Below are 24210 nucleotides of genomic sequence, written 5' to 3'. Positions count from 1 at the left end.
TTTCTCGGAAAATTTTCTCGGTTCATTTTAGAGCAATCAACCATCAAATTGTTGACAAACAGAATTTAACTGAATTTGCTTTTTGAAAGAAAGCGTAAAAGCTCTAATATCTGCATCAAAATTTGACGCACTAATCTTAACCCAGCCTTGAACGACTCAGGCCTGGTTTTAAAGTGTAACCGATTGAATAAAAATCAACTTCAAAAGATTTTCATTGGCAAGGTTATTCAAATAGCCGCCAGCTGGTTCGAGGTATGGACACGAGAATTTTTTGCGGGGTGAGAGACAGAAGCAAACTCCAAAAATTCTCGGAAGACCCAATCACCTATAAAGAATAACAATCATGAGGTGACGTTTTATTTTCGAGTTTTACCTTGCACCAGCTGAACGGGAATTTGAAAATATCAATAAAAATCCCTAGGGAAAAACCCGGAACAGGCCCGAAACATCCCGAAACACTCCTGGAACACCCTCGGAACACCCCTGGAACACCTACAGGACACCCGGAAATTCCCCGGAATACCCCCCTGACGGGCCAGACCCAGTCCCAAGCGGATGGCCCATGAGGGATTTAATATATTTTCAATAAATATCTTCTACCCAAATTGATGTCTACCGTGTTCGAGAGTATCACTCATAAAATTCACTTATTTTGATTCTTGTCTTGTTTTCTTAGTTTTTGATATTTTGTCTTTGATTAAAAAGAAAAAAAAATTTGTGTGTGTGTTAGTGTTTCATATTGATTTTTCAGGTAATCTTTGATTTCCAAAATTTATTATAGCGCTTGATTTCTCAAATGGCGTTTTTGATTTTCAAAATGACATAGAAATGGACGTGACAGCTTCCCAGTAGTGGGTGGTCAGCGATACTCAAGGCCAGGACACTCAAACGTATATCCTGGCACAACAAGACAGAGAGGGTGTTCTTTCCGAGGAAGCTGCCTTAACAACCATCAGAACAGTCGCAAAGACTGTTAAACTAAAACAAAAATATTTATTCCAACGGAGGAACTACAGAACATCGCGCGTCAGTCTTAAGGCTCACTAATCTCAAAAAAACATAACGGACCGTGCCCCAACCTCGTCCCCAGGGCTTTTCCATTTTTCAAGGGAAAAGCCCTGGGGACGAGGTTGACCGTACCCGAGGTTTAAACCCGAGGGGGACACTCAAGGATTGTTTGGGTAAAGTTTTGCCGCCGAGGCCTTCAAACCCAGACCGTGCTTAAGACAAGAGAACCTATTTTAGGACCCTGATTCGTTTCGTTTCGCTGACAGAACTAAGTTATTTTCAAAAGAACATCGTCGAATTGGATTTTTTGTTTAAAAAAATTGCTGGTACCACAAATTTAGACAGCTTATATCCAACCTTTACATATTTTAAACGATTCCGGTCCAAGACCCTGAAAACCGTGCCCTGTTCAGGGGCACATACCCGTCAAGGCCAAATAAGGGAGTGCCCCCCTCCCTTCCGGGAAATACCTACAGAACAAAGAATTCTACATGCAGTTTACGTAATCTACCCGCTCGAAAGAAAAAAAGGAGCATAACCTGTAAAATTAAAACGAAACACTAAAACCAAGAATATTTTTCTTTTTGATCAAAGACAATATATCAAAGTAAAAGAAAACAAGACAAGAATCAAATTAGTGAATTTTATAAGTGATACTCCTCAAACACGATAGACATCAAATCGGCATGATATTTATTTAAAAGACATTTTATATTTGGTTTATTTATTTTTTCTTGACTTCACTAGCGGCTCTTTCAGCTATATTTCAGACAAAAAGGCCCGTAAGTATTCATATAAAGGCAACGGACTACTTTCTTAAAATCTTCAGAAGTCGTTAAGTAGCGTGAATTCGTCAATCTGACCCAATCTCCGTTTTCCAGTTATAGATAAAACTTATTTATTGATTCATTGATGATATTTTAGAGTTTTTTTTTTGGTTTTGTAGTTTTTTTTGCCTAGTTTTTGTTTTTGTAATTTTTTGCCTAGTTTTAAGGGTGTTCCGGGGGCGTTCGGCCCATCAGGGGGTGTTCCGGAGTATTCCGGGAGTGTCCCGGGGTGTTCCGGGTATAACAGACACCCTGCGAAGTGTAGTTACTTAATGCTCATTTGAAAATTTTAAAGTTGACGCTGTTATACCGCACGTGGCAGAGCGCGTCGACGAGTAAGCGTGAGTTAATTAAACGGGTTTTTTTAACGGTGTATAGTTTTGTACCCTGAAGAAGGCAGCATTGTCGAAACGTCGGTTAAAAATCTTGTAATAGCGTCTGTTTTACAATTTACAAAAGAACATTGGTGATCGGGTATTTGAAAATGGTTGCCAATGGCTGCTCTCCGTGCGTTCTAGATAGAATTGGAGCTTGGAAGTGTTTGGTTTCGGAAGAGAGGCCTCTAGCTTTTAAAGTTAATCGTCCAAAAATACAAGTCATTGAAGAAACAACGTAAAATCAACAGCTCAATGCGTTTATTTCTGTCCAAAAAACTATATTTTATGTGTACGTGCTTATTAAAGAATATTTTGTTTTGACAATATATAACAGCCAAAAAGACGAAAAAACATTTTGGCCAACGAGTATATTACTTACAGTACCTGAATTGCATGTTACATTCTTCATATCATTTAAGGTCCGTTTCCTACGTTTTGAAACCTACGATCATGCCCTCCCTATATATCTAATACGTCTTTAAAAATCTCTCTTCTCAAAAAGAAAAAAACGCCTCATCGCAGGTTAAAGAAACCTATCCTGGGTCTTTAGATGGAAAAGTGTTGACATCACACATCATGCACGTGCGCTATACTAACTACTGCATAAAGATTGCCAAAATTGCAGAAAAAAAAGGCCAAGAAAACGCCACGAAGTTGCTTGAAAACCGCCGAAGTATTGCCTGTGTAAACTGGCCTGTACTGTCTTGGTTTGCACAGTACTGTCGAACAACAAGAGTTTTTAGAATTACCTACAGATGTTTTTGCTGATGAGCCTTTCAAGTCCTAATATCAGCCATCATACTCTCTACACTGTCCTTCATACAATACCTATGGTAATGTTGAGGAGAATTTGCTTAACGATTAAGATGTGTAATCCTAAGTAATGACTTCCGTTACTCTCACTACTTTAGTGCTTGCTTGAGCAGTAAAAATGTTAGGAGAAATTGGATGTATGTCAATATTAAGGCTTGACGGGTTATAGGTGCGGGGGCCCGTTTCTCGAAAGTCCCATATGCATTGCTTTATGAGCCGAAGTCATATTCTAAAATCAAAATAATATAAAGAATAGTAGCGTCGGTTTTAATCCCCTTACTAGGCTATTGTATTTCGCAAACTGGTTACTTTAATGCATAACTTTTAAGACTATTTAAAATACCTCAACCTTGAATGCAAATACGCCAGCTTTGGGGGCCCATTAATTACTGGGAGATTCGAGAAACAGGCCAACGGGAGTTTAAATTCCTTGTCGACTGAGTCCATTTGATACAATGTGGGAGTTCCACCAGTCTACACATAAGAGGAAATCCAACTGAGAAGTTATTTCATATTTTTGTATTTCTGGAACAACGAATAAAGTAATCTGAGTGTTGACTTGAGGTCCTTCTGAACCACATCTGCAAAAAAAAAAAAAACAAACAAACAAATAAGCTCAGTCATCAACAAGAAAGTGCAAAGGGTTATCCTGATTGTTTACCAGTCGATCCTCGGCTTGGGCAAACGGTACGCAAAATTCAGGACTGGTAAATTTTGGCTCGGAATCGCGTTTACCATTTGTACAGATCAGTTGAACCATTTACTGCAAAATAACCGCAAAGGCCTGGAATTGGTATCAAAGATGGCTTAATTGATTAATTGTCCTTGAGACTGTTCTCTTTCTTTCGCTTTTAACACAGATATTTTCCTGTTGCAACTTCTGTTCCGCTCCTTTCGATAAAAAGGGGACTGAATACTTTGAGGGAATGGGGGTACACACTTTTTGGGGCCGTCTATATCCCCGAGGCCCCTTTTATATTCCATTTTAGTAAAATCCAACTAGTGGTCTATTATCAATGCTGCGTTCTGATTGGTTGAGCTATTACTAGGCTATATGTTATAGCCTACCAGAAGCGAAAAGCACCGGCTTTTTGGCCTCAAAAAAGGATTGAAGACTAGCTTTAACTAGCTAATTTTTTTTTATTCTCGATATTTTTGACCAACTAGTTGGATTTTACTAAAACAATTATCCCTCTCGCCCTCATGGCCCCTGAGTCAATAGCCCATTCGGCCTTCGGCGTCATGGGCTATTAACTCAGAGCCCATTCGGGCTCGAGGAATAATTGTTAAATACCTCCCCATAAATTATAGCCCCACACCTCTCCCAGGTTGAAGACCCGACCAAAATTAGCAGGCGAGAATCATCTCTTTTTAGAGATAGCTTTTACCTTCAAATTTACTTGACTAAGTCATTTACCTTCAGGTTTGGCATGAAACTTCATTCCACTGTCTCTCATGAGGTCAATAGCTAAAGCAACATTATGGAGCTGTTTTGAATAATGAAAACACCAGTAAGGAGCGAGCTTAAACAACAGGGATGTTGTAAAGGCTTCGTATCTTTAGGCAGATGGCGACCGCAACGAGAATGCCAAAAAAGCAGTAAGTTTATATTAGCAAAAGAACAACTTTGCACGTGAAGAATACTTCTTGATACATTTTTTTTTCTTTTTCGACTACGACGTGAAATTGCCTAGTTTCACGTTTTATCGAGAAGGTAATAGGGAGCTTAAGAAAAGACGACGCCGACAGCAACGAGAACGGCAAGAAAGCAATAGGTTTGATAAACAAAACAACAACTTTGCACATGCATCAAGCTTTTTGTACATTCCACTGCCGTCACTGCACGACTACGAAGTGAAAGCGCCTAATTTCACGTTTTGTGGAGGACATGAACAAAAGACAACGACTTCCTTTTTCTTTTCCTGTACTTTGAAACAATCCTTTAGAATTCAACGCCAGAAAAATTTGCCAACATTTGACGAATTGCACGATATGGAATAAGCGTGATCCCTACGTCTATTAAATTATTAACTGCAGCATACCTTTTGATCTTTGTTTGCTGGTGTGATGTAATACTGGTAAAGTGGAACAAAGAAACCTTCCAGAAGCCCCAGCAAAAAGATAAGGTAAACACCATCATGCAACTAAGGCAACAAAAAGAAAAAAATGAACAATTTTAATCTATTAATAATCTATTTAAAAGGCAGCAGTTCCTTTTATTACTTAGACTTGTAGCACGATACACATGTACATCAGTGTAACATAGGGCACTTTTATGAAGATGAGTAAAATATTCCCAAACAATCATTACTTGCCAGATATTAAGTAATTAACATCAAAGAAACATATTTGGAAAATTTTCATGCTATAATTCTTGTCTATAGCTTATTTTAGAAATTACCCAGAATCCTTTTTGGGCGTGGCATCTGACTTTTTAGCTTGCTTAGCATGACTATTATCGCTAAAATACAACAAATTTATTAAGCTCGAAGTGCTTTTTGTCTGCCTCTTTCTTTTTCTTGATCTTTTCTTCCCTCCACATTTATTTGAAAGGCTTTTCTTCTTGGTATTCATCTCGGTATTTGTGTAACGCAATCGTGACGTCCACTCTATTTTTACCTCACGTTTTCCCGCTTTTTGCCCCTGATTTGTTATAAAAACACCCCCCAGATACTAAGGAGAGGTTACACAGGACTCCTTCGATGTTTCTTGTGGATTTCGGCTGGAAAATGGCTTGAATTCAAGTTTCACTTGGGAAGTTTTCTGCTGCGAGTGTGGTGGTAATTCGATCGTTACGCTTAGACAAACATGGCATTCAACTGGAAATATGTTTCCGATTCACCATTTGTAGAATTTCTTCGTTTTAAGCCTACTGAAGACTAAAAACCTTACCAGGATTTGAAGACCAGTAACTGAACAGTGTTGCAGCTGTGTATCAGCGACCATTGTTAACTAGAGGCTGAGATACAGCTTTTCTTTTGGGTAAGTAATATTTAATTTCACACATCAAAAGTACACAACAGTTTAGTTTCCGAACACGAAAATTCTTTATTTCTTCATCGCCGTGAGTAATCTTTAAAAACCTTTCTTACTCGATTGTAAACAATGTTATGAACTTTACTCAGACGAATTATCTTCTTTTGTAGGTGCTTTTGGAAGTCGCTAGCCTTATATTTGTAAGGCATGGAGCGGTGTTGGACCTTGAGCGTTACACAGGCATTGAATGGCAATCGTCCCTAGAATTATAATTCTCGTTATTTGAAAAATAAATGCAGAGAACTGTAATTTTGCGTATGGTGTCGTTTTTTCCTATTTAATATTTCTGCTCTGTTGAATTTTCTTAATGAGATAGTGTTAAGGGTGAAATTTTACTTTTTTAACTATTTCATGCAAATTAGCTGTTACGCGTTACACGCTGATTTTGTAACTATTTTCTTTCATCTTCAAGATTTTTTTATTCCTAGGTTCTTCCAAATGATATTTTTTTAACATATCACTTAACTATAATCCTTGTTGAAGTAAGGTAGAAAGTTTAAACGAAATCCGTCATTAGCTTGCAAAGATATAGGAAAATATATTGGAGCAACCACTAATGTACATGTGTATCGTGCTACAAGTCTTAAGTATGTACATCCTAAAGTTCCAAAAGTGAAAACCACCAAAGTCTATGTAGTGAGCCTCCACAATGTCATGATAAATTTTCGTGAGTGCTCTAAAGTAGCCCCGCCCCCCCCCCTTCCCCCTTCCCTGTATCCCATGGATCCACTACCCCACTTCTTCAAAAAATGATCCTATACGAACATAACGATTACAGACTTTCTTTCTCTACACCTTTCAATATTGGTACACTGTATGCACTAATGTTTTTTTAAAGATAAGACCTTTTATTTTCATGATTTATATGTAGTTCTGATCATCCTCATCACCTTTATGTTGATTGAACAATTTAAAATACCATAAGGATGATTTAGAAGTTGGTTAAAAACGGTTATGTTATATTGTGTGTCCTGTCTAGGTCCAGGAACATCTCTAAGATTTCACGTTGCTGGCTAAACAAGACACATAGACAGAAACAAACAGCTAAGGATTTCTATTGGAACTATTTTCCAAACAAAATAGCCAGAAATCACATTCATTTTGGTAGCCGGGGCAAAATTCCCATTTCATGGCCCTTAATAACAGCCCTGTAGTTCATTAGTACCTGTGAGTCAATATTGTCAACCTCCAGGCTTAACTTGCTTAGATGCTTGTTAACAAAACTCTGCAGAGACTACAAATCAATCAATCAATCAATTTGCTATCAGTAATTACCATAAAACTATACTTTTTTTGAATGTCTTACAGTTTCTCACAGAATTGGCCACTTGCACAACAGTGTCGTTTTAGTGTTACTAATACCAGACTCAATTTCATATTTCATTTCATATTTGCAATTGAAAATCCCAGCGAGGTTTAAAACAATAAAAGCCCTAATTTGCACAAGAAAGCAAAACACTGAGACACTGTGGTTCATAAAATGACGTCATCATGTAAAACAGCCTATTGCAACACATTTCATCTGTCTTGGATCTCTTTAAATAATTAACTCCCTAACTCCCTGTGGTATAATTGCAGTTTTTGTGGAAATACATAAGTGGCAATGGCATCAAAAAGTAAATATCATTAACACTTGAAAAAATGAAACTGCCATTATACATCAGGCTACTAAAATCCTAAAGAAAGCTCATGGATAATATATGTGCATACTGTGGGGTATTCTTCTAAACATACTGTATGCGCATATGAACAAAAAATCGCAGGTGAGAAATAACAGTTTTCAAATCAGATAGATGGCCCGGTGGGGTACTGCCATATATGGGCTATATAGGTATGTGCCGCTGTGAAGGGTATGGTTTTCAAGCAGTTTACTCTAGGATAGGGTATATAAATCAGAGCGCTGAAAAACTGATCAGTTGGTTGAAGATTTTATCTAGACTACAAATTGTGGTAAAAGGTTTAGTTTTGGCTAGACTGTGCTAGTGACCTCAGTAGTTTCTGGAAAACAGCTACTCTAGGATAGGGGGGATTAGCGGAGTTTACTCTAGTATAGGGTAGCAAAATTCAGCTAAACTAGCTCTGGTATAGGTTAAGGGTTCCAGGGTCCCAGTGGCACATCCCCACCCAGAAATTCCTAAAGTACCCCCCCCCCCCCCGCCCCCAGGATAGATGGGCTTTAACTGAGGCAAATCTGTGGCAATTACTTCATGTACCTTATTGTAGAGTACTTTAAGGGCTGCCATAATTTCACCAAAATTAAATTGCATATACCTTTTTAATCACATTTAGCTTCTCTGGTGCATTATCAAACAGTGCGTCAAAGGTATCTCTTTCTAGAAATGAAAAGAAAAAATTGAGCCTGTATAAATGACTGACTAGACAAAAAGTTAAGAAAAACAGCCACAACTATGAAAAAGTTTAGAAAGAACTGCAAAAACATACCAGGCTTTCCTTCATCACTAAAAAAGAAAAAAAGAGTTAAATTCTGTGATTTAAAGATCATAAAAATAGTCACTGTCATTCAATCTTGAGGGTAAAATTTCAACAAGCAACATGGCCTTAAACAACAACATAAGAAAGATGAAATTTTGACAAACAACAAAAAGATGGGTTAAAACTGCAACAGCGATGAAAAATATGCACATACTATAATATACAAAAAATAATATCAACAGGGACATGGCTTCCTTTGCAAGATATGAAACAAATGGTTTTGAAATTCAGACTAAGGTTATATACGTACCCCTTCCGTAGAAAAGGGCCTCAAAAAAACCTAGCAAGACTTTACACTTTCACACCAGACATCAACAATTGCATCTGACATTCTTGATGCTCATGCCACTTACTCTTCTCCTTCAGTCACTTCGGTTATCTCCTCAACAACCTTCTGAGGAAGCAGAATGCCTCCTTTCTTCTGTACAATGACTGTGTTTATTGTAATTCCACTGGGCAGTTTCTGTGGACACTCAAAATGACGTACCAAGGCAACCAGCAGATGCAGAATGGCTACAATGTCCTTGTCATGTATTTCTGGAGAAAAGATCCCATCACAATATACAGTCAAACTGAGTTTTACAGACACCCACTTAAAAAAAACAGACACCTCATCATTACATCAGTTTTCTTTGTCCCTGAGGAAAGCCCTTGCATTTTATGTAAAGTCAATCTGCTTAACAGGGAAACTTTCTATGGCCCCCCTCAGTGTCCAGTGTTTTGTGTTTCTCACTATCATAAGGTTCTTTATTCAACCTTTACAAATCGTCATTTTGGCAAACAAATGCAAAATTTCTCTCGGTTTGTCAGTACCGACAAATTCACTGACAACTTTTTTGACTTGACTAAGCTAGGGTTCAATTGACATGAACTGACAAACCGACAACTGATAAATTTTGTCGGTTTGTCAGTACCGACAAATTCACTGACAAATTTTGACTTAATTAAGCGAGAGTTCAACTGACATAAACCGACAAACCGACAACTGACAAACCGACAACTGACAAATTTTGTCAGTTTGTCAGTACCAACAAATTCACTGACAACTTTTGACTTAATTAAGCAAGGGTTCAACTGACATGAACGGACAAACCGACAAATTCACTGACAAATTTTGACTTAATTAAGCGAGAGTTCAACTGACATGAACTGACAAACCGACAACTGACAAATTTTGTCGGTTTGTCAGTATCGACAAATTCACTGACAAATTTTGACTTAATTAAGGGAGAGTTCAACTGACATGAACCCACATGAATGGTCAAAGGGCCAGTAAGGGAAAAGCGGATGTATACATGCATGATGTTGCAGGCACGATATGAGTTTAATAACCTCATTAATTATTTTTTATACAGTATCATGTCCATGCCGTTCACATAATTTTTTGGACCAAAAGCAATGTGAAACCACCATGATAAGGCCTAAGAGCACAATCGACAAAACTCAACAATATATAATACATTTTAAGTGTAAATCTCTGATCACCTTTATATTCTTATAGTCTAATTGTAGATCTAACAATCTCATTTTGTGTTTCTTTTTAAATGAATGCACCTGCCTAAATTTCAATTGAAACCATTCAATTACAGTGTAGAATGGCAAGTATATGACATTCCTGTTATCAAATCAAGTAACACTATAGAGCCTCTGTATGGGCACCTGCCGACATCTATTTTGTTGCTCGTTGTTTTTTCATCCATCAGTTTTTCAGGCGAAATAGTGGCCTTTACTGGAATTAATTATTTTGCATGGTAACCCTATAGCTAATAGCGAGGTCAGAGCACCACATCGACGACGAAAAGTAGAAAATATAACCAAAACAAAAATTTTTGAAAGTGCATCATGCCGGACTAACGTTTTCAAACTTTATTGAAAAGGTAGCGATCGTCGCTTTAATCTCTAAGATGGTTGCCTTACCAATCTTTGACGTATTGTCACCAGTTCGGTTTCTTTGTCGGAAATGCCCATTCAGAGGCTTCAATTTAATAACGTAATGGTAAAGTAAATAAATACAACTTGGTTGAAATATCATAAACCTCCTGAGTAAATTTTAAAACTAAACCCTTATAAATATTTACCGTCTATTATACAGTAAAAAAAATCACTGGTTGTGCTTTTCCAAAATATAGCACTATGTTTTAATACAATTCATCTTAAGGGCATGGAAAGTACAAATGTAAAAATGAGCATGCTTATAAGGAGAATTTGTTGTTCAGCATTCGCAAAACTTCAGATACAGCAATAAAAAGGTTCATACATTGTACCAATCTGATTTGTTTGTATATGCTGGCAGAGTAAGACCTCGTATACGCCTTGCAATATGTTACAAATGTGACATCTTTGTAAACGTCTCAAATAATAGTGGTAGCCTGTTTCAGACGTTCCGACTGCCGAGTGTGAGGGCAAGATTGAGAAACTTCTTAATATAATCACCCATTGTTTTGTCTTTTTTTCCTCTACCTCCAGAATCTGAATGTCAGGGACTTTCAACAAGGACAACAAGTTCCTTTTTTGAAAAGGGCCCTAGATACTCTGCTTTTGGTGTATTCTATAACATGATCCGCTATAAGTGAAACAACAGAGGATCAGACTGTCTGTGCTACAGTGTATGTGTTTTTGTAGAAAATTTGAAGCATGTTTTTGTCCAGGCAGACTGCATGTTTAACTGCCAGTTCGAAAGAAGAAGCAGACTGATGTAAGTTTTTATGCGCGGGGGATACTCCCTTATATAATTGCCTAATAGGTATGTACTGCCCAAAAAGGTATAGTTTTTGCACCATTTTGGTCTGACAACGGGTATACACTTTGACTTTCACGAGTGCTTTTCAAGGGAATACAGAGATGCATGAACGTAGTTGTCGTTTCAATTGTAAATGAATGAAAAAGAAAGAGTAATATGCAAATAGAAATAATGTGCTGAAAAGGGAAATCTTTCAGTTAGCGTTCTTATCTAAGGGGCTGTTTAGATGACTGGAAGTGGGGGGAACTCAGCTATGTGACGTAACCCGCCTGTCCAAATAATCTCTCATTTTAATTCGATCATGCGTACATGATAAGTGGGGTGACCCGCCACATGTTACCTCGCCTATCTGAGGTCCCCCACCTACATGTAAACAGGTCCTAATTATAGTGATGGTAACATAATTTCTGCCTACGCCAGGTCTGACAATGTGTATGTCTTTTGGAGGCTAGGTCTCAGAAAAGGGGATCGAAAATAATTAAAACTTGTTAGTTTGAAATAGGGTCAGGATGTGGCGAACCTGGTGGCACACCCCCACCACAAATTTCCAGGCATCCTCCCCCCTGGGATGGTTTCCTCAAAGGACTTGTATTTTTTTCGAGTATAGAACAACGTTAAAAGTACTAGACCTTAGTAGCAGACTTGATGAAACTGAACGTGCTACCAGCAGTTTCATTACTCACTTTTGCTTCCCCATCCCCTAAAAAGGTGCTTACATGCCCTCTAGAGTACATCGTATTTCTCTGCATTCAATGGTATTTCACTACGGGGTTTACCCTAATAAACAATATGTATGTTTATCCATATGATGTATGATTTTGAGGTGACGCTGTACTGATGGAATGAAGAGCCTAGTATACATTGAATACAGCTCATTGAAAAAGCAAGCTGATTATAACTGGATGTTTTTACAACACTAGCCTTGGAGATAATCAACAATAAATGACTGGGACCGGGAAGCTGAATTAGTCTTTATATCAACCCTATTCTTAAAAGTAATGATTGTGAGTTTGTGCAAGTTGAACCATATAGTAGAACATAGAGTAGGAATGTACATATCGATGGCCACCCAGATGAGAGGGAGGCGGTTCAGTCCAATTGAGCTCGTAGGCCTTATCATGGTTTTTTTTTTTTTTTAACAGTTTTTATTGAATTAAAGACAAGTTTTACAATGTTACTTAAGAACAAACATAAAATACAATTCTACTTAAAAAGGAAAAAGGATAACAATAACAACGAAAAATATATGTATCTATTACAACAACGACGAAAATAATAAAGATGCCTGCTAATTTTAACTAACCTATGGGTATCAACTACTACAAAGTGCATTAGTTAGCTTCTCCCACTTTTGAAAATGAAAAAGAAGTTTATTTTTTTCCCTGGCGATATGGAGCTCAATATTGAAGACACGTCTTGCCCTAGCAATAAAACCTCTAATTGAAGGTACGCTATTATGACATTTCCTACAGTAGATAGAATATTTAGCTAATAACAAAATATGATTGATTAGAATATAGTCTTCTACAATATCAAATTTTCCAAATATCACATCAGACTAGTCATTAATTGTCTCAACATGAACATCATTATCTCTTAGCCAGGACAAGACATGCTTCCAAAACTCAGAAGATATCCTGCAGGAGAAGAGTAAATGCTCGACGGATTCCGCTGCTTCTTGACAGAAAGCGCAGTTTGGCGATTCCACTACACCAATTAAATTAAGTTTCACGTTTGTAAAGATTATACAATTTAAAATTTTGTAATGAAATTCCCTGATCTTTGTGTCCAAAGTGCAATGAAAGGCCAAAGTGTAAGCCTTTTCCCAATCAATATCTATATTTGAGTAATTGTTTGACAATTTCTGTTTGGCGGTGGGCGCAATTTGCTTTTGCTGCAGAAAGATTTGATAGATCTGTTTAGGAGAGATATCAAGGATTGGCACTACATTACCACTTGGCAACTTAATAGTTGGGGTAATCGGTATGGGATTGGCTGATGTTACGTTTGTAGATGCTTCAATAAGTGAGCGCCATTCTGCGGGAATCGAATTGATAATACTCATAAGAAAAAATCGTTGTTCAGGGTTTGTAAGTGAAGAGAAGTCGCACGAGAAGGAGTTGTTCGCAGAAATTAAATCCTTAATCTTCACGAAGCCTAAGTTTACTATATCTCTTCTGTACATCGATTTTTTGTCATAACAAAGAAATTTGTTGTTCCAGATAATTTCATTAATGATTTCCTCGTAACAACTTGGAGTCTTCCCATTAACCTCCGACCACGCATCGAAGCATTCCTTATAATATGCTGGTAGACTGATTTTCAATTTAGAAGTTTGAAAGTTGCAATGCAATACAAAACGACCTCCAACTGGTAACAGAAGTTTGTCTAGGATTACTTTCCAAGGACTTGAGTAATCCTCCAATAATTTCTTTAAACATGATTGTTATTCGTTTAGCGCAAATCATAGATTGAATGTCCAACATTTTGAGTCCACCCATTTCTATATATCAGATATCAATGCAAGACGCTTCACTTTGTCTTTCCCATTCCAAATAAAGTTGTAGAGAACTGAGTTTGCCTCTTTAATTAGTTCTTTAGAGACTGGTATAACCGATGCTCTGAACATAAGCTTTGGGATTGCGAAAGTTTTGACTATCTGTATTCTTCCTAAAAGGGAGAGCCCTCTCCATTTCCATACGTTGATTGATTCCTTTATACTTTTTAAAGTTTGACTAAAGTTAAGGTTGTTCCTTTGTCTATCATCATAACCAAAATATATCCCCAAGATTTTTATGATCTCACAAATACTATGAGTTGGGAAGTCTTTCTCCTGTAGGATATTGTCTCCTAGAGGCATGATTTCTGTTTTTTCATCATTCACCTTTAGGCCGGAACACTCTCCAAAAGAGTTGAGAATACGAAACAGATTTGTATAAGATGTTTTGTCTTTTAAGATACAGGTCATATCATCTGCAAATAGAGACAGTTTAATCATTTCTTCTCCGCATTTACTGTCATCTATACCGTTAATTGACAATGTAATTGCAGAGTGATCTGATTTAATAGATGGTATTATGTCAACTGAAACAATGTCGTCCTGCAAAGAATCATTTACCAACCAATAGTCCAAACGTCTCTGAATAATTGGGGTCTTCTGTCTCCACGTAAAGGGTTTCTCCGTCGGATTTCTAACACGCCATATATCTATCAAATCCTGCTCCAAACAAATATCCTCAAGAATTTTGACTGATTCCTTCGTTTTCTTAATACCCCCACTTCCATCAAGATCTTGGTCAAAAATCACATTAAAGTCTCCACCGATAACAAAAGAAGAATCCGCGAGTATGAGCGAGCTTTTAAGCTCCTCTGAAATTTTGTTGAAAAAATCGCACTGCTCGGCACATTTATTTGGTGCATAGATGTTTAGAAGTGCAAATGGAGAATCCTGAATAAGGGCCTCAAGGAGAACGTATCGACCTTGCGAGTCAACCTTTAAGGATTGCAGTCTAAAATCTAGCTGATCTTTAACAAGAATAAGAACGCCTCTACTATGATTAGTTCCATGGGAAAAGAACGTTTTGCCTTTCCACTGTTTTTTCCATTCATTCTCCACTTCTGGGGTGCTATACGTTTCCTGAAGGAAACATATATCGGCAGAAGATTTAAACAGCCAATTAAAAATAGACTTCCTTTTATCAAAAGAGCGAATTCCACGAGCATTTAATGATAAAAGTTTAAAGTTTATGTTTTGGCGCCCCATGTGCGACGAGATAATCTGTAAACTTCAAATGAGAGAAGCCAACGCTAACGGTTCTTTTGAACAACAGGCAATCAGTAGCCTTAGCCAAGTGTACCACGCAAATAACAAAAGAAAACAGAACAATAAGAAAATAACAAACGAAGGCAATCAAACGTAAAACAAAAAGTGAACCTAGATCTAAATAAAGCAAGACAAATATTACAATAACAACTAGAGAACAATACAATACGAAAATAACAAGAAAAACAATGACAAAAACTAACAATGGCCACAAAGAACAAACACTATACATACAAATAGAAATAAAATAGTGGCCAGCCAAAGCTGTTAGTGCCACCTCTGACTGGCACCTTGCAATCTTGATCTTAATTAATAGCATTCAGGTTTTTGCTCCACGTACAGTTCTTGGCAAAATAATAAAAACACAACTAGAAAATATATGTGGCCTAAATGATTTTTCGAATGTTCTTACATCTCAACACCGTCAATAAACAATTTATCTGGCTCCGCTCTACTGAAAAAGGCCGTCTTACCGTCCTTTTTCGCTTGTTTAAATTCCTTCATCTTCTTCTTTCTTCTTTCCAAAATTTCACTTGGAAGGTCCGGCGAAATTCCAAAGTTTTTTCCTTTTAGCTTTCTAGCATTGGACATAACTTCTTCACGTTGAGGATATTTCAAAAAACGTGCGATTATTTGTCAAGGTTTACCACTGGAAGAAACACGCTTTCCAACACGATGGACCCTTTGGAATTCGATTTGGTCTGCATTTTCCATACCAAGCTCTGTTTTAAGGAATCCAACCAAAACCTCTCTCGCATCCTCCTCCATATCGGCTTCTTCTTTAATTCCGAAAAAACGAAGATTTTCCCGCCGCTGATAAACTTCCATGTATAGTTTCTCGTCCCGGAGCTGATTAATTTCGCATTTCAGCTTGTCAAATTTCTCCTTGAAAGACTCGCGTTCCGTGTTTGCAAAATCCAATCCGTCTTCCAGTTCTTTTATCTTTTTTTCTGTTTTGTTTTTGAAAGCCTCGAAACAATCCACCTTTGCCTGCAAATTACTAACTTTTTCGTCAACTGCTTTTACATACCGTTCCAAATTCTCAAGTTTTTCCAACACTTGTTCAAGTTTCGGGATAACTTCGCCCGCCATATTCAGTATAGATAACACTTCGTCCGATTCACACAGTTCGGAATCTGAGAGCGAAGCGTCGTGTCTTAACTTTTTGCCATCTGGGGAAAGATTATCGTCAGTGGAAGATGCTGAAGAGCTTTTCCTCGATTTTCGTTTAACAGTTTCGGCCATACAACATTGCCAAGCGCGGAGCAAAATCGCACACGTCTACACCGACATCTTGTCCGACCCAGTCCCAGGCCTTATCATGGTTTAATAATCTCATCTGTATACAGTATCATGTCCATGCCTTTCACGTGAATTTTGGGTCCAAAAGCAATGTGAAACCACCACTACCACCACCACCACCAGGCCTTATCATGTTGGTTTCACATTGCTTTTGGTCCCAAAATTCACGTGAAAGGCATGGACATGATACTGTATACAGATGAGATTATTAAACTCGTATCGTGCCAGCGACATCATGCGTGTATTTCCGTTTTTCCTTTACTGGCCCTTTGCCTTTGGTCGTTTTCCTTCCATATGAAAGCATGCATATTTTCACTACCAGTACCCACTTTAATAGCTTTCACTTTAACCTAATAAGTTGCTAAGTAACAAAGTCATCAAATATACATATTTCCATCAATGCCTCATTCTCAGGATAGTCTGAGCAGTCCTAATGAGAGTTACACTCACTAAGAAAATTAAGAAAAGTAACATTTGGGAGAAAATCCACTGTCAATTTAGCTGTTTACCTGCAATAATCTTTGAAGATTAAAATTGCCCCTTTACTAAAAATTAGCCAGCCTCAATTCAATGCAAAAGAAAGAAGATAAAGTGGGCAATAAAACAGTTTATAAAGAAGAAAGGCAAAGGAAAAATACAGAGAGTGAGACTGAGAAAGATCAAAATAGATCCTAAAAAAAGCTGCAATTTTGGTTTGTGCGCTTCTGCGAAAAAAAATGTTAATGATAATTTTTCTGTTTACTTACATCCCTTTAGTCGGAAATATGCTCTCTGTGTTGCAAACCTCATTGTTAGCCATTCTTATGATAGTCAAAAATCAGTTCAAGAAGGGAAATGGTGAAAACATCTTTTTTTCCTTTCTTGCTGGCCGTCACCAAAGCGTAAACTGATACATATGGGCTTAATTGTTAAGAATGTTTTCAAGACTTGAGATGCGGCCACATGACATCTCTTCTTCATTTCAAGAACTAAAAGTTGTTTGTTTTCGGTTTGTCGGTTCATATCAGTTGAACTCTGGCTTAATTAAGTCAAAAGTTGTCAGTAAATTTGTCGGTACTGACAAACCAACAGAAATTCTGCATTCGTTTGCCGAAATGAGGATTTGTAAAGGTTGAATAAAAACTTGAACCTTATGATGGTGAGAAGCACAAAACAGGCTAAAGGTGACATCATTTGGTGATCCGCAACACCAAGAAAAAAAAAACTATACACAATATGCAACAAAGAACAAAATTCTGATTTTAGTGATGTTGATTCAATTTTGCGCTTAATTTCTATAAAGTAAACTTTAAAAAAAATTAAAGTTAACTTGTTTTCAAACTTTAATGAATGATGTTCTTAGGGAACAAAGCAACTTACACATGGGACTCAGCTCGTCCGCTTTGCGGCCATCTTGTCGCTGACCCTCGCTGCTGATCTACAACAAATTAAGGCTCTTCAATTTAACACCTTCTAGACACTAAATCATACAAAAAACACGATCGAGGTTACCAGAGGTTTTCGAAGGCGTTTTCCTTCTCTCAAAACAACTGGCTGCGTTATTCCAGGACCTGCAATTCTCTTGTTATCAACGGGCATGGTGACTGGAGCACGGGTGACAGGATTTCGCCAGGCGTTCCAAACCGGACGAAGGAAACTGGAACTATTTCTGTTTTGCTGTTTTTTGGGGTGGAGATGGGGACATTTTTGTCGGTGGCAGAAGAACTATGGCAGGAGCCCAAAGATAGTTGGAATTTGATTTTTATAAGAGAATTATTTAGAACAAAGGAAATACGTTCTAAATTCCTCTTTTTCAAAACATCTCGAATTCTAAACTCGCCAAAGCACTTCGAAATGTCTTTAAAAGCGAACTGACTGTAAAACACACAACACAAACAGTGTCGAAACTATGAGTCATTTTTATTTCGAATCTTTTAAGAAAGCGGAATTTAGAACGTATTTTCCTTGTTCTCACAAATTCTCTTAAAAAATAAAAAATCAAAGAACTCACTAAGAGGTTTGGTTGCCATTGTTTATTGAAGCTCTTGAGCTAGACCGTGACAGGCGCAAAAAGGGGAGGGGAGGAGGGGAGGGAGAAACGTCCTCTCTCCCCAATCCCCGTCCCTTTTTCCCTTCTTCCCTATCCTCTACCCCTTTTGACGCATGTTATGCAGACTAGTGATTGACTGTTGTTGCTGTTGTTTCTTTTCTTTTCTTTCTTTTTTTTTCTTTTTGAAAGTTATCGTACTCCTCAGCAGCTTCTCTAAGCTACAGCTCTGTTGAAGGGAATGAGATAGACTGTGTGGCGTCCCTCCCTCGTGCGCCCTTTTCTCTCTTTGCCCCCATTTGCTAAGTTATAAATAAGCGCCTCCCGATTGGTACTCATTGATGCAAAAAATAAATGGGCACTCCCTTTTTCTAATTGTAAAGTTTTCGAAACAGTCAAACAGCAGAAGTCTATTCAAATGCTAACAAGAAGTTGTCATACTTAAACTGTCTAAATTTTAGATTAATCGATGGGCCACGTTATTTGAAACGCTTTGTTTCTTTATGAAACCTGTCCAGGGATCTACGTTGAAGAAGCTTCGTTAGAGAATGTAGCAGCAGAAAAGGTGAGTTTATCAAAAATAGCTTCAGGGCCTTGTATACGCCACAGATCGTTTCACAGGGCATTTATCGAGGCATCTAAAAGTATACACCTCGATGTTTCACTTTCACAATGTAGTGCAGTTTTGTTTAGTTCTGTTACGTTTGGGATTTTGAAAAAACTTCCGATCGATGCCAACATATTGCAACTTTCAGACGTTTCAAAGTTTCTAGAACATTTTTAGCAGACTGACTGAGCGTAAGCAACGGATAGATAAACAATACAGTCATGAAACAGATAATACAATTGGTATTAAATCTCTCGACTCTTAAGCTCTATTAGCTTCTAGCGACTTGCTTAATGAAAGTTGAAGTTAATAACCCAAGCTTTCTGTCGCCATTAACTCATGTGCTCGATATTAAGTAGAAGTCATGACCATAGCTGAAAATATCGAACGAAAGAATATTCTTTGCCACTCTAGTCTGAAGACATATCTTTATATTTCCGCCTTCAAGAAACCATACCGGAGACCCCCCCCCCCCCCCCCCCCCGCTTTTTCTGTGTATTGAAGATATCTCCAAGTTTATTCTTTTCTTAGCTTTTCCTTTTGCTGTTAAACTCGTCGAAAAACGTAACGTATGGTGCGCGTTGAAACTGAGCTGACACGGTTGATAACCCAGCCGCAGCCATTAAATGACAGCGTTTTATATGACACGGGATATGAGACAACACGGCTCTTCTGCTTTTTGGGAACAACACATCAACAAGCAGCGCGTTTGTCAGAAAACTTGTAAAGAATTTGCAAAAACGAAAAACCAGTGGTCATATCAGTGATTCTGGGTGTATATAGTAAAATAATGATGACTTAGAAGGCCGGTGAAAGCTAATTACCGTACTTCAACATTGAAAATAATGACTACAGGCAATATGATTACGTGTTCTCATTTAAGTTTCATATTGAATGTCGCAGATATGAGAAAATTGCTGAGGCCCATGGCTGCGTTGTCTTCAGTTTCCGCATTTGTTTTGCACATCAGTGTTGTGTAGTGTTGCGTTGCTTAGCTAGATTATTCTTTGCACTATCGTTATCTTTGAAATTCAATAGACCAATATTGTTCATTCAGTTTGTTTCAAGAGAGAAACCCGATAATGTATAATCTAGTATAATGCTTGGTTCTAACAAACGACCTGGCAATGAATGATTTCCAAACTTTTTATTGCTTTAAGCCTTTGCTTTTATGCACAAAGAGAAAGCCGTGTCTCTTGTAATTAAAGCAACTGTTACTCCCTTATATCTAGTAAAGCGGAACTTTGAGGCTTCATTTGCTCTTGGATCATGCTAATGCGCTCAGTTAAGCAACTCAAATCGTCCACAATCGTAAATCTAGCTGTTGTGTTGACTAAATACCCTCGACAGCTAATGTGTTAAACACCCTTCTTGAAGGCATTGGTTTTAATTCTTATAATAGTCATTCCAGTCTTGCTCCCATAATTGTCAGTTTGATGGCCTTATAATCATGAAAATGAACAAAACAAATAACGGAGCGAGTTGATGGTTGTGGTGTGACTCACGTTTATCTTTATTCTTGCCAACGTAGGTTAAGAATGAATTACAGATCAAGACATAGACATTTTCTCCTCCACCAAGGTTTCTAAATGGCGACTGCAGCATCACCCCTGGCCAGCTCAAGAGAGAAGATAAATGGAAACAAGCTGAGCAGGCTTCTCATCGATGGCGGAACAACAGTGCTGAGGAAGACTTTCGATCGCTATCACCCACCTGCCAACTTGGCTTCTGATCTCAATGCCAATTACTCAATTCTTACCAACCTTTTTCGTAAAAGAGTACTAAATAAGCATCAGTGGGACAAACTCTTCCCCTCTGGTGGAGGGGTACCAGACTCTAACACGTTTGACATCACTCTTCTTTTCCTGCTGCTAACTACCATCTGCGGCTTATCACCTCCCCTGACAGGATGGCACACCAAGCCGCCCCCTGATGACAACTCTCTCGAGGCTAACCTTGCTCGCGTTAAGTTCTTCCGAAATGTGTTGTATGGTCACGTGACTTCCACCGGTGTAGATGCGACATCTTTCTCCTCCTTCTGGCAAGAAATAAGCATTACTCTTCATTCTCTGGGTTTAGATCAAGCAGAAATTTACAGACTGAAGGCAGAGCAGGGTGGAGAGCAAGATTATCTTGATGCCTTAATTGAGTGGGCTGACAGTGAAGACGAAATAAAAACACAACTGACGGATATCCGCCAGACGCAACTAAGACTTAGTAAAACAGTTGAAGATAGCACTTTAAAGATGGAAGAGCTACGTCAATCCCTAAGCAATACTCAGGATGTTGTAGATGAAGCAGTAGAAATAGAACTCAAAGGACAACAAGAAATGAGGGTAGCACAGTCACTTTTAGAGGGAGTGTGTGAATCTCAATCCAAAACAAGCCAAGCTGTAGACGAAATTCGTGCGTCAATTCAAGAGGTAAAACAGGAAGTAAAAAGCTTGACGAAAAAGAGAAACGAGCAGGCAGATGAGGTACTAAGAACTCTTGCGAAGTCGGAATTCAAAGGAGACATAGAATTTCACACAAAGAAATTCCAGGAAGGTACTCGTGAGTGGATCTTCAAAAGCATTGAAGACTGGTTAGATGACCGAGCATCGCCACATCGCGTGATGGTAATCAGTGGAAATCCAGGGATGGGAAAGACTGTTATCTCCGCTGTTGTTTCGCAAAGAATGCAAAAAGCTGGAAGACTCTCGGGAAGCCACTTTTGTCAGCATGACGATTCACGGTATCGAGATCCACGTTTAATGCTCCAGTCTTTGGCCTCTCACTTGTGTCAAGCGATGCCAAGTTACAAAAATGCTCTAGTGGAACAGCTGTCAAGAAATCTGGGTAAAGACCTCAACAGCATGGGTGTTAAAGAGCTGTTTGCGTTGCTGTTCAAAGAGCCTCTAACAACAGTACAAGATCCTGGAAAAAACACCCTGATAGTCATTGATGGTCTTGATGAAAGCGAGTACAAAGGACGAAATGAGCTTCTACATGTAATCAGTAACCACTTTTCTATGCTTCCAGTTTGGATCAGAATTTTGATCACAACTCGTCCAGAGAGGAGCATGACAGAGCTGTTGCGACATTTAGAGCCAATCGAGCTTAAACAAAAGCGTGAGGAAAACTTAAATGACATTCAAACCTTGTTTGAAAATCAACTCAGCAACAAAATTGGTGAAAAGAATAAAGATTTTCTCTTGAAAGAGCTGGTTAAGAAATCAGAAGGCCTGTTTATTTACGCTTACTATATAGTGGATTTTATCCAAAAGAATGTTTCAATTCTCACCCCTGATCAGCTGGAAAGCGTATTGCCTTCAGGTATTTCATCCGTTTACTTGTCCTATTTCAAACGGTTAGAGAATGAACTTTGCAAAGAGCTTAATGCAGATGAGGAACATTTTTTGCTTTTCCTGTGTACATTGGCCGCTGCAAGGGAACCATTACCAGTAGAATTCATTGCCAAAATTCTAAACCCTGGAGGAAAATCATTGACTGCGCAGCGAAAAGTTAAAAAAGCAATATCTTCCATCTCTACACTGTTACCAGTTCGGGAGGGTCGTCTTCACTTCTTTCACAAGTCAATCAAGGACTGGTTAAAAGGATCCTTACCCTACGAACAGCATGATTTCACCGTGAACGAGAAAGAAGGTCATGACGTCCTTTCTAAACTTTGTGCTTCTCAACTCGATAGCATCAAGCGAAAAGGGGTTCATGACAGACAGTTCACGAATACTGAGTCGTATGCTTTGAGTCATGGTATCCAGCACATGCTTGAGGTCAACGATCATGACTGGCCGGACAAGTCCCGAACCAACAGTGTCACAGCAGAACAGACCTATAAATACGCTACGGACCTGGAGCTTATTTATGGGAAACTTCTTGTTAAGAGTACAACCGCCATAGAAGATCTTTACAGTCTTCCTATTAAGAATTCCAGTTTATTAAGTGATGAAGGAAATTTCGTTGTGACTTCTCTCGTTAGTCTTCTAAAAAAACACTCTTATATCTTGGTTCATCACCCTCATCTATTTTTCCAATGTTTGATTAACGAAGGGATTCCTGAATTGTCGTCTTCAGCAGCAGATATCCTTGAATCGTCAACGCCCAAAATAGCCTACATGAAATACTTAGACAGAGAAGAAAGGAAGGGAGCTGAAAAGGCACGATTTTACTGTTCAGACAAAATCGTTTGTTTTGATGTTTCACCTGAAATGGACTACTTGGTATGCGAATGTCGAGATGGAACTATCTATCTGTGGTCTATTCTGACAGGCAACGAGATATGGGTTCGACCGACATTGACTACGAAGAAAGTGTTCTATTCTGGATATCCAAACAACAGCGCATACCGTCATAGACACGATTCTTTGTCCTACTACCGTTCTGTAACGTTTCATCCACGCAGGAAATTTGTGCTCCCGGGGACTCTCCGATATGGCTATTCCATACTCACTGGAGACAAAGAAGCCCTTTTCCCTGACAGTGACTGTATGTTCTCAAATTTCGTCTTTTGCAAGGAGAAGAAGGAAATTCTAACTGACTGCCAAAATAAGCGGAATGGGTTAGCCCTGTGGAATACGGAAGATGGTAAGAAAGTTTTGGACATTGTTAGTCCGTTTCAAGAAGAAATTTTTTCTTTTACCATTTCTGAAGATGGGTCAGTAGTTGCTATTTCCTATGTGACTGGTGAAATTTTTCTTCTTGATCCAGTTAAGCAATTTCCGCCGATGAGTATTATTGATAGTCCATCGGTGGCATGTGGGCTGATGCATTTCACATCCTATAAAAACACTCTTGTTTGCGGGTTTCTTCGTACCTTCCACGGACTCCGTGAATCGTATAAAGGTTTCTTTCATGGACCACCTGAGTACGCAATTTTAACTCCTGATTATAAGTCCTGTTTTCAGTATTTTCATCATCCTCATCCCAAAACATTCAGATTATGGCCATGCGATTCGTCAGGCGCTTTGGACTTAAAGGATTCTATAATGCAGGACAAGAGCTCCAACTGGCTCAGAGAAGTGGATAAAGTAATCCCCAGTACTTTTTTGTATGCAGGCTCCTACATCAGATTGAAAGATAAGTCAGCATTGGTTGGTAGCCCAGCTTCCAAATACATCACGATGTTGAATACTGACGTGGCGTCTGATTCGCGAAACGG

General features: G+C 38.4%; 2 protein-coding genes and 1 pseudogene across 3 annotated transcripts in view; 1 reads left to right on the top strand and 2 right to left on the bottom strand.

Moving 5' to 3' along the window:
• Positions 1-24210, top strand: part of LOC140945964 (uncharacterized) — a 285160-nt gene that overhangs the window by 140630 nt on the left and 120320 nt on the right. The window lies entirely within an intron of this gene.
• LOC140945083 (beta-parvin-like) lies at positions 3211-13795 on the bottom strand. The gene is made up of 8 exons (XM_073394148.1): positions 13693-13795; positions 8908-9091; positions 8504-8520; positions 8333-8394; positions 7227-7295; positions 5068-5169; positions 4443-4512; positions 3211-3606 (listed from the first exon to the last, which is right to left on the bottom strand). Exons 1-8 carry the CDS (start codon positions 13793-13795, stop codon positions 3530-3532), a joined length of 684 nt encoding a protein of 227 aa, XP_073250249.1. The 3' UTR covers positions 3211-3529.
• Positions 15526-16354, bottom strand: LOC140945082 (uncharacterized; annotated as a pseudogene).

Source organism: Porites lutea, chromosome 8 (genome assembly GCF_958299795.1).
Source record: "Porites lutea chromosome 8, jaPorLute2.1, whole genome shotgun sequence".
NCBI classification, from domain to species: domain Eukaryota; kingdom Metazoa; phylum Cnidaria; class Anthozoa; order Scleractinia; family Poritidae; genus Porites; species Porites lutea.
This window is presented reverse-complemented; position numbering and strand designations above follow the sequence as displayed.

Bases quoted from the DNA above. Each gene is read 5' to 3' on its own strand.
- LOC140945083 (XM_073394148.1), bottom strand. From the start codon at position 13,795: ATGGGTGGACTCAAAATGTTGGACATTCAATCTATGATTTGCGCTAAA. The intron at 9,092-13,692 runs GTAATCCTAGAC...TCTTTTCTCCAG, and splicing joins ATTACTCAAGTCCTTGGAAA to AAATACATGACAAGGACATT. The intron at 7,296-8,332 runs GTATATGCAATT...ATTGATTTGTAG, and splicing joins AGCTAAATGTGATTAAAAAG to TCTCTGCAGAGTTTTGTTAA.